Raw genomic sequence first — 10,570 nt, forward strand, 5'->3', positions numbered from 1 at the left:
AATATCTCCATTTCTCATTTATATAAATATATTGATAATATTGATTGTACGATGATAAGATTGAATACAATAAAATCGGATCATCACTGTCGTATATCCAAAATTTCTCGTCTAATATTGTAAAAAGTATATTTTGTAGTTTTTCTTATTTTTAATTTCCGTTGTTTATATATATTGTGAAGAAGAAGATAAAACTCATGAAAATATGAGTGTAGGAAAGATATATATTTTTTTGCGGGAATTTTTTAATAAGGTGTTAATGAACCGTAAACTTGTTCGTGATCAATATTTACTTAATAATACTCTAATAAGAAAATTAGTTTGATAAAATTGTGAGTCAAGATCTGTTATATTATAAGTAGTAAAACCTGATCTGAGGTTGTCCATTTTATGTGCCAGTTCAACTGAATGGTAGAGAGTCCAAATAATCTAGGGAAGCACCAGATTACCTGTGTCCTTGTTATATGCTACCATAATCATATGCACACAAACAACGTACTATAGTCTATATATAACAGACGCAAAACAAGTTGTTTGTGAATAATTTTTCAACAAAATTAGCGGTTTTGGTGAATCTTTGAAGGGCATTTGAGTTTGACCCATCTTCTTCTATAATCTACACGTCACCCTCCCTAAATATATATTTAACCAAAAACCTATTTTTAGCTTACACTCTCTTCTAACCATCCATCTCTCCCCCCTTCATCTCTATCTCTCTCCCTCAAAGATTCCATCTTGCTTCAAATTCATCAAACCCCAGGTACATACTGCACTCATCACTCCTCTGCATTCTTGTTTTTTACTCTCTCTCTCTTCTCTCCCTCTCCCTCTCCCTCTCTCTCTCTCTCTCTCTCTCTCTCTCTCTCTCCCTCTCTCCCTCTCTCCTCTCTCTCTCTCTCTCTCTCCCCTCCCTGCATTCTGGGCTCTACTTTATAAGGTTAGCTAATCACTTTGCTTTCTTTACATCTACATGTATGAATATAATTTTAATGTTTTCTGCAATTGGGCACTAAATTAATTTTTTTGTTTATGGATGTTCTGTTCTCAAGTGTATTTATTAACTGTGATTTGTAGCTTTATTTGGGTGATTTCTTGTTTCCATCAATTTACTGCATGTTTTCTAATATTGGTTTTGGTTGAATTTGACATGTATGTTATTTGTTTCTTGATCCTGTTACTAATTACTATATGTGGCTATATTGTCAACTTAATCCCCTGAATTTTTATTAAATTATTTGGCTCTTTAAAAGTATGCTATCTGACCTAATTTTCTTTGTGTGCAATTCAGTTTGTATTAAGATTCAGAACTTTAATATGAATATTATGTATGATCTAAGTAATGGTTATGATTTTACATGTTTGTTTCTGCGAACTGATGCATGTCTAAGACTGATCTAACTGACAGTAGTATATATGCATACACATACATAAAATTTATATGATGTAATTTAATTTTACACCTTTTAGGATGTGCGTAGTATAATGTAATAGTATAATGTAAAGCTAATTGCATGCTATCAATGGACGGTTAGCAGTTATAGTAATTTTCAAAAAGAAAAGAAAAAAAAGAGGATGACTTTATGTCGGTATTACTTTTGTGCATTGAATAAATTAATTTTTTATAGAAGTATTTGCAACTTGCGTATATTGATGCTAATCACATTCATTTACAGGACATCTTTTTTTGTGAGTCTTTTAGTAGATGATCTTTCATTCACATTTTTCACGCATTAGTATATAGACGCTTCAAGGGAGCAAGGCTATTGTGCTCCAGAGTAAAACACATTGTGCGCTTGCACAAATCTTTATTTTTTTCCTGATCCTCCTTCCTGTTTTATCGTTACCCTTCATATTTACCGCCGAAGCTTAGTCTCTAAATACTCAACTCATTAGTAATTCACGAGGCATTCTATTATCTTCAAATCTCCTCTTTAGTATGTGTATATTTGTATTTATCAACTAGGTAACAAAGAATCAGATTAAGGATCAAAGAAGTTGAAGCGTACACTTATTATTCTGCTTAAGCTTATATATGAATCATCCTTCTTTTTTCTTAAATCTTTCTATGACTTTCTTCTGTTTTAATTTTTAATTTTATTGCTTTTCATTTTTTTACATTCATCGCTGCTACTTTTAGTCATGAATTGTGCGAATTCATTTAATTGAATTTTATCTATTCAATGTTTCAATTGTAAGTATCATTTATTTTGACCTATAGCAAACATGTGATACATTAATAGTTTGGAGTTTAAAGCTTAATGGCATAATAGGTGTTTCGATACCCTACCAATAACTGTTTATAAAAGGCATCACTATGTTTACTGAATTTATGTTTTTTATTGGTTGGTAAGATTCCAGCGTTTTGACACCCTAAGAAAATGACAAGTTCCCCATATATGTAATTCTCTAACAAGTAACAGATACCATCAACAAATAAACCAGATACTTTGTATGTCTTTCTAATTAAACGCAGCATCTGTTCGACCCTTGAAATATGGAAGAGATAAGAGTGCCTGACGGATGATGGCAACAGATTGCTGCACTATTTTATCTTCATCTGAGTGGTTACAAAGCTCATAGCTAATAAGCTAATGAAAAAGCATGGTAAATTTAAATCAAGCGATAGTAGCTGTAGGGCAGATGACATGTGTTCTACCTATCTATCTCAGTTGGGTCACTCAATGTCTGAATAACTTAATGAAAATGCAAATTGCCTATCAACACTCATAATATTAAGATAGATAATGTTTTCTCCATAACCTACGTTATGTAAATGGAATTCTTTATGCCTGTTTCGTATGCCTTTTTGTGTGTGTGTGTCCGGGGAGGGGGGGGGGGTGATCTTCTATATATAGTGAATGGTCTTTCTTTACTTCATTTGGAGTAGTTCCATAACTCTATTACTTTATAATATTACCCCGCATACAATGATTTTCATCTTATAAAGAAGCACTTACTGAAATTTTCAATGTTTCAGGTGTGAATAATAACTATGCATCGAGAAACGAGTCCTGATCCAGATGGAGAAATCAAAGTAAGTTTTGGATATCATTGCAATGAAAAGAAAGAAAGTTCTTGTGATATGCCCGATGGATATGAAAGCCCTTCTGGAATTAAACTTCGAAGGACCAATAGCTCTTTCTCTTGCTTCTCTGGTGCCGCCTTGAGTGCCAATGCTACTTTGGCCAACACAAATCTCTGCAATGGATTAATTGGTGCAGAGATTCTTCCAACGTGGGACTCACCCACTTCATTCAGAAAGATTCCTTCTTCTTCGTCAATATCTAAGTTGGACCTATTATCTAGTTCTCTTCAAAGCAGCTTATCAAACTTAAGTTGTAGTCCATCGACTCCAAGTGAAGCGACTGAATCTGATTTTTTGTCACTAAAGTCTATGAGTGCTCCTTCACGAAGTGAAAGTTTTCTCAATGCCATGGAAGTGCAAGTAGCAGGTGGGGCTGCAGGTGAAGATCGAGTCCAAGCTGTTTGTTCCGAAGAAAATGGGTGGCTCTTTTGTGCTATATATGATGGGTTCAATGGTAGAGATGCCGCTGATTTTTTGGCTGGTACATTGTATGATACAATTGGGATCTACTTGAATTTGTTAGAATTGGAATTTGAATCCAATCAGGCATCTGATTTCCATCTCGAGGATGAAATTATTTCCAAAAGAGGTAAACCTACTGTGTCCAACCTTCCTAGACAAAAAGTGCTTGATTGCCTTCAACGTGCTCTATCTCAGGCAGAAAACGATTTCCTTTACATGGTTGAGCAAGAAATGGAGGAACGCCCTGATATAGTATCTGTTGGATCTTGTGTTTTGGTTGTGCTGCTTTATGGAAAAGATCTATATATACTCAATTTGGGCGACAGTCGAGTTGTTATGGCAACACATAGTGAAGTTGGAATTAATAAAAATAAGGTTCTACAAGCTATACAGCTTACTGATAGTCATACGGTCGACAATGATGTTGAAAAAACCCAACTTCTAAATAGTCATCCTGATGACCCCATGACGATTGTGGGTGGCAAAGTGAAAGGAAAGTTAAAGGTCACTCGGGCATTTGGAGTCGGTTACTTGAAAAAGGTAATAATCGGATCATACTTTATTTATATACATATGCCAGTACTAAATGAACTAGTTTCCATTGTTTCTTTTCCTTTATTAGGAAAACTGAGTAGAATTGCTGGCTATGTAAAAAATGTTATAAATTTAGTGGCTATTACAACATAACATCTTATTTCTATTAAGAAGTCAGACGTGTCTCATAAATTATGTCAATTATCAGGAATGAAATGTAGTGTGTTTTACAATAATTTCATGATTGCAAGTCTTGTTCATGCTACCTGCTTTATAAGTATATCTGGAGTTTGCACAAGTCAGTATCATACAATTGTTGCCCAAATTTGATTGAATTAGTTTTTCTTAAGGCTTAGTATCTTGTGTCGTCTTTTTGCAGCAAATACTGAATGACGCATTAATGGGTATTCTTCGGGTTCGTAACCTTAAAAGTCCTCCATATGTCTCTACCCAACCATCTTTGTGTATACACGAAATCTCGAATGCTGATCGTTTCATTATACTTGGAAGCGATGGTTTATTTGACTTCTTTACAAATGATGAAATTGTAAAGCTTGTCCATTCGTACATCTTGTGTTATCCTTATGGAGATCCAGCCAAGTTCTTGTTAGAACAGCTTGTACTGAGAGCAGCAGATTGTGCAGGTAAAATTTATTACTTTATTTTATGTCAAATTAGCAATTACATACTTGAGAAAAAAATCCATTTCTTGTAAAATAAAAAATCAAATTATTAAGGATGTTGATGGAACACAAGCTAGTAACCATAAAAGGAAAATTTCGTAATGTATGCTGATGTCAGTGTTCAGTAAGATGCTACAAATTGCAATGGTAATAATATGAACCCATAAGAAAGATCTTGGTTTAGAAATTTGTTAAGTTAGGGGCCATTTGTGAATATTACGATTACTTGTTACAAATGCAGTTTAGCTGTTATATTGTTGTTGTGTAAGTGGCATAAGTTCACTTTTTGATCACAGTGTGTTATCAACTTAATGCCCAGATCTTCATAAAAGTTGCTACATTACTGCAGGTTTCAGTACGGAAGAATTGATGAGTATTCCTGCTGGTAGGAGAAGAAAGTATCATGACGATGTTACGGTGATTGTGATCATGCTAGGGACAAATAAGCGAACATCCAAGGCATCAACTTGCCTCTAAGTTTAATGTATGTAGTGGGGCAGTTTAATGCGAGTAGCATCTACTATGCAGATTTTGGACGCTTTTTGGTTTGTATGTGTATTTAAGTAATGTCTATGTCAATTTTGTTCTGCCTTAAACTGTTGGAACTTCATTGCCCCTTTTTGTTAATGCAAGAAGTTCCGGCTCTGGTACTACTTAGTAGTCAGCAGAAATGCTGTTTCTTTCTTTCATTTTGTTCTTTCCATAGACACAGAACTGAGGTCGAAAACCAACAATTTAAAATATGTACTTGTTGGAATCTGTTTTCATGGGAAAAATATCATCATAAAGAGTATTCTAGATTATCAAATGAGTGGAGCTTTTTTGTGAAGTTATTGTTGTGGAGAATCATTTTCTCCTCAATGAATGGTTGAACTGGTCTCTCCCTCTTCCCTTTGTTTAGATAATGGATGCTTCTTGTTGCCCATCTTTATAGTTTATTGGCTTTTCAATCTCTAGTAAGGATGCTATTGAGTGTGTCTCTTTTTTAAAGTTGCTATCAGATGAGAGCATGTTTGTAGGAATTGACCCCATTAACTTTACAAGAATTCTTCAACAGATGAACTGGCTCTGAAAGATCTTGTGCAATAGGGTTCTCCCCCCTGTTCACGAGAACAATTCTTTCTTACTTCCTCTTTACTTTTCTCAACCTATATCAACATCTCATGCAGCTTATTGAATTTGAATATGTATCTTGAACCATATCCTGATATTAGGCAAGTTGTTAATATCTTGTTATGTTGACCTTGCATGAATAGTTTTTTTTCTATCAAATTATATGTAGCTGCCTGACAATGGTATAGGGCTAGTTCATATTACTTATTTTAATTTAACGGTTTTTCTATGAGTTAGATGTAGACGTGACAATTCGTTTGTGTCGTATATTTTTGTGTCTGTGTATTTTTGTATTTCGTGTATTTGAATGTCAAATACAAAAATGACATGTTTAGTGTTCGTGTACATTCATGTATTTTCGTTTCTTGTCGTTTTTTGTCGTATATGTCGTGTTAATTGAATATTAATATATATTAAATTTAATATTTATATAAATTAAAATATAAAGATTTTTAGATAAAAAAAATTATAAAATATATGAAAAATATATATTTAGATCTCAATTCTATACAATATAATGAAATCAAATAATATTTTAAAAATAAATAGGCATACATTTATTATAATTCTACATATATTTATAAAAAATATTAAAATTTAATTATAATATTTATTTATATCATATACTTCGTGTCGTTTCGTGTACTCGAAAATTAAACACAAAACCGACACTAAATCTCGACCGTATATTTTCATGTTCGTGTATTTTCGGGTCGTGTACTAAAAATGTAAATACAAACACTAAATTTTCGTGTCGTGTAATTCGTGTCGTGTCCAAAATTGGCGGATCTAGTTAGATGTGTCATTTTGGTTGGTTTCTTCCTAATAATCATGATGGACCCGTGAGTTTGTAGGTAGAGTAATTTTTTTCTTACGATTCGTTAATCGGGAAAATAGCTAAAAATTCTTCCAGATGACAATTTTTTTTAGGAAAAAAAATGTGTTGGGTCGCAGAGACGGAAACAGAGTGACAAATACAAGGGCATAATATTTCTAAAATGGTGAATTAAGTAGGTACTGGAGAATGTAGTCCAACAATCCAATGGATCCTGCTAGATGTTTGATTGGATTGAAGAGTTGAAAGAACATATATAGTGGAAAGGGGGGTCAATTAACAAGGTGGAAGTATACAATGAGGAATAATATGAGAAGTAAAAAAGGGTGGAGGAACAAGAACAAAGTGCAATGTTTGAGTTGAGAGTGAGATAAGGAAAGCATATGCTATTCATATTCTACCATTTCGAAACTAGACAACAACAAATCGGAAAATATTATGCTTCAAATATTCCTAATACAAAACGATTTCAAAAATATCTACAAACTTTGGCATTTTGAATCACTTTTATAGCTTCATAGTTTGAGTTTTGGATGATGCAGTGACAGTGGTAGAGTGGTGGTAGCCTAGTACTCCCACCGCAGAATAGGTCTTTGACCAAGATTTTTTAAAACATATCATGTTCAATGAATAATTAGACAGTGGTGTTCCGAGATAGCTATCAACTAGTCCGACTACATTATCGAAGCTATTCACATCTTCAGTAGTCAAGAACTAGGTTGCAGTTGCTGCTGCTGCTGCTATAAGTTTGAAAATATTTTTCTATTTTAAAAAAGTGGATGGTCACTGACAATAGTTTGTCAGGAAACCCTTATACAACAAACAATTTTTTTATTTGTTAGCTGAACCATTCAGCGGCTATAATTAAAATAGCTATAGGGATCGTGAATATTGTCTTCGGTTCGGAAAAATTACTATTTTGCCCTTTTGTCACGAACCGCAGACAATGAGACTTGATGTTAATGAGGGGTACATTTTCACTTAATAAATAGAAATTTATTTCAGGTCCTAACCGCCGACAATATCCGCGGTTCGTGAAAGTTCATTTCTCCGGTTATACGCGGTTTCTATAGATATTTTTTTTAATCACAATAGTTGAATAATTGCATACCTCCCCTTTAAATATTTCGTTAACAAAGTTAGGTTTCCGTCCTAAAAAGTCAAAACTAAGTATCAATTCACGGATTTAAATTAAATACCTCGTTCTCAGAATTTTCAGGCCTACAAAATCAATTCGCGGATTAAATTTAATACCTCATTCTCAGAATTTTCAGGTCTACAAAATCAAGACTATAGTATCCATACCCGAACTAAATTAAGTACCTCTGCATTACAAAATCAAGACCTTGACCCCAGCTAAAACAAGAATATTAACTACATTTACTTTAGTTTGTTTTTAATAGAAACTTTTAAATTTAGTTGTCTTCGAATAATACTATAAAAGCTTAGAAAAAATACTACTAATAATAGTTGATTACACAGATTAGGGGTCATTTATTAACAGGTGAATGGGAGGGAATGAACTGTTCCATAGATTATTGTTCAGATTGTTTGAGTAGACTGAGTAACTTTGGAAAATCTGGAGGATCGGGAAAAATCTTTTGGACCATTGCCCCTCTATTTTTTATTTGAATGGCTTATTCACGTGATATTCTAAATTGCCTTATGTATAATGCTTGCAAAATTTTCATTAGCACTTTTTTGGAATAAAAAATGTTTAATCTTTCTTTTGTAACATCCTTTATTTAATTGCAGATTTTTTTAATTTATTATATGATCACTAAATGTCTAAGTACATAAATAAATAAATAAATAAATAAATAAATAAAAATATAATTTAACACCGCAAATTAACTTTCCCTTTCAAAATATTTAATTAATTTATTTACATTTAACATTATTATGTTAAAAAATATAATAACTTTAGACAATTATATTATAATTTATTATTATTATTATTATTATTATTAGGTTGGATCAATTAAATTTTAATCAAGTTTGAAAAGAAATGAAAAGTAGATTATATCATTCAAAAATATAAAATTTGTTTATCAAACGATCCCATTCATTCATGATTCAGATTTATCACTTGTCCAGAAATCTTAACTATCCCGAAAATCTTACTCAGATTTAACAAATGACCCTTAGTTAATAGAATTAGTTTCAAAATACAACATCATAGTTCTCATACATGGTTGTAGCAACTTCAAGAGATGACATCTTTCTTTCCTTCCTTACATTCCAACTACATAATATAGCAGCCATGAGGGTTCTCATCACTGAATATCTCAAAAGACGAATCAGACGGTGTATATCGCATGTTGATCATCTCAGGCTCCCCATAAGTCGAATACATGTGCGGTGTTGATTGAACATAGTAGCTTGGACCTGCATTTACCCTAGGCTGCGAAGTATTGTAACTCATCACGTACACCGGTTGAGGCACACTTGTTGGATACTGATACGGATACGGAATTGGAGGGTTATTATTCACTTGATCATGCACTTGAGGTGGACCCACAACAACGTTCCCTGTTCCAGTGTTTTGCACTCCACCATTAGCATTTGGACCCTGATTCGCATTATTACCATTATGCCCTTTCTTCTTCTTTTTCTTCTTTTTCTTAGCTCCACCAGCTGCACCACCACTATTTTCACCTGGTTTTTGCTCAACAACTGGTGGTTTGTTCCCGGAAGGATGATGTTCCGGCATGCCAGGGAAGAACATGACGGTGGGGCCACCTTCTTTGACGTTGTTGATCACCTTTACTTCTTCTTGGGGACGTTCATTTGGATTGTCTTCATCTTCATCACTACTATTTTCATCCTTTTCACCCTCATTCTTCGGCTTTTCGGGTTTTTTCTCCTTTGCGGCAGGATTTTCAGGCCACATCTCGGCATGTTTACCTGTTTTAACTAGCTTCTTGATCAGGGTTTCTGCGTCTATGTTTCCTGTGACCGTGACTTTTTGTTGCTGTGAGTCTATTGTTATAGTATAAACACCTGAAATAAACACGGATGGATGGTTTAAAATATAGGCAAACCTTATCTCTACTCGTAACAAGTTTGAAAAACTTATGTAACTAGCTTGCATTAAAAACCTTAAAAAAAAAAGGAAGCTGAGTATTTTGTTAACATAAATAGTATCTCGTACCAGACTTCATAAAAAAATCAGAAAGAAAAGGAAGCGGTTGTTTTGTTAGTGACATAAGTAGAGGGGAAAAAGAAAGAGTTACATACCATCAATGTTTCGAAGGATTTTCTTGACTTTTCGCTTGCAGCCAACGCAGTGGATGGAGACTTTCAAAACCCATGTCTAAATTAAAACAGAGGGAATTAAAATTCAGGAAATAAATACAGAATAAGTCAATGACTAAAGCTAAGTGAAGAGTGTAGTAGATGGAAATATAAATGTATATACCTGATATGTTAGAGGTTGAGGAGGTTCTTCTGGAGGAAGTGAAGCCATGTGAGATGGAGAGAGAATTTGATGACGAGGGAAAGTTGCTTGTTTGCACAAGTTTGAACAAATGAGAGAGTGAGTGAATGAATAATTAAGACATCCAGAGGGATCGAGAGAGAGAGAGAGAGAGATGATGTAAGAGGAATGTGGAAGGTAGAGAGATAGTTGAGTGAGTAAAAGGTGCAACAAACAAATAAAATTTCAGGTTTTAAATGACCCAGACTAATTTAAGATGCCTCTGTCAAGTGACTGAGCAAATATGGAGCATCCCATGTACTTCGTTCCTTTCTATTAACTTATACATAATTTTTCTTAACTGTAATCATATGCAAATCATTTAAATAATGATTTTAATTAAGTCCAGTATGTATTGAGTATTTCTGTATTTGATGTTA

General features: G+C 33.5%; 2 protein-coding genes across 4 annotated transcripts; one reads left to right on the forward strand and one right to left on the reverse strand.

The window, feature by feature from the left end:
• The first annotated feature begins 406 nt into the window (after positions 1 to 406).
• On the forward strand, positions 407 to 5,507 carry LOC141659154 (putative protein phosphatase 2C 40). 3 transcript variants are annotated; one of them, XM_074465906.1, is made up of 4 exons: positions 407 to 937; positions 2,978 to 4,087; positions 4,461 to 4,725; positions 5,114 to 5,507. In XM_074465906.1, the coding sequence occupies exons 2-4, from the start codon at positions 2,993 to 2,995 to the stop codon at positions 5,239 to 5,241; spliced, it is 1,488 nt and encodes a 495-aa protein (XP_074322007.1). In that variant the 5' UTR covers positions 407 to 937; positions 2,978 to 2,992; the 3' UTR covers positions 5,242 to 5,507. The 3 variants fall into 3 exon arrangements, with proteins under 3 accessions (XP_074322007.1, XP_074322006.1, XP_074322008.1); XM_074465905.1 differs by having other exon boundaries at positions 407 to 760; XM_074465907.1 differs by lacking the exon at positions 407 to 937 and adding an exon at positions 2,261 to 2,604.
• Positions 5,508 to 8,779: 3,272 nt separating this feature from the next.
• LOC141659156 (heavy metal-associated isoprenylated plant protein 35-like) lies at positions 8,780 to 10,367 on the reverse strand. Its single transcript, XM_074465908.1, has 3 exons — positions 10,134 to 10,367; positions 9,953 to 10,028; positions 8,780 to 9,715 (listed from the first exon to the last, which is right to left on the reverse strand). Exons 1-3 carry the CDS (start codon positions 10,179 to 10,181, stop codon positions 8,958 to 8,960), a joined length of 882 nt encoding a protein of 293 aa, XP_074322009.1. The 5' UTR covers positions 10,182 to 10,367; the 3' UTR covers positions 8,780 to 8,957.
• Between the last annotated feature and the right edge of the window lie 203 nt (positions 10,368 to 10,570).

The sequence above is a fragment of the Apium graveolens genome, chromosome 5 (genome assembly GCF_009905375.1).
Source record: "Apium graveolens cultivar Ventura chromosome 5, ASM990537v1, whole genome shotgun sequence".
NCBI classification, from domain to species: domain Eukaryota; kingdom Viridiplantae; phylum Streptophyta; class Magnoliopsida; order Apiales; family Apiaceae; genus Apium; species Apium graveolens.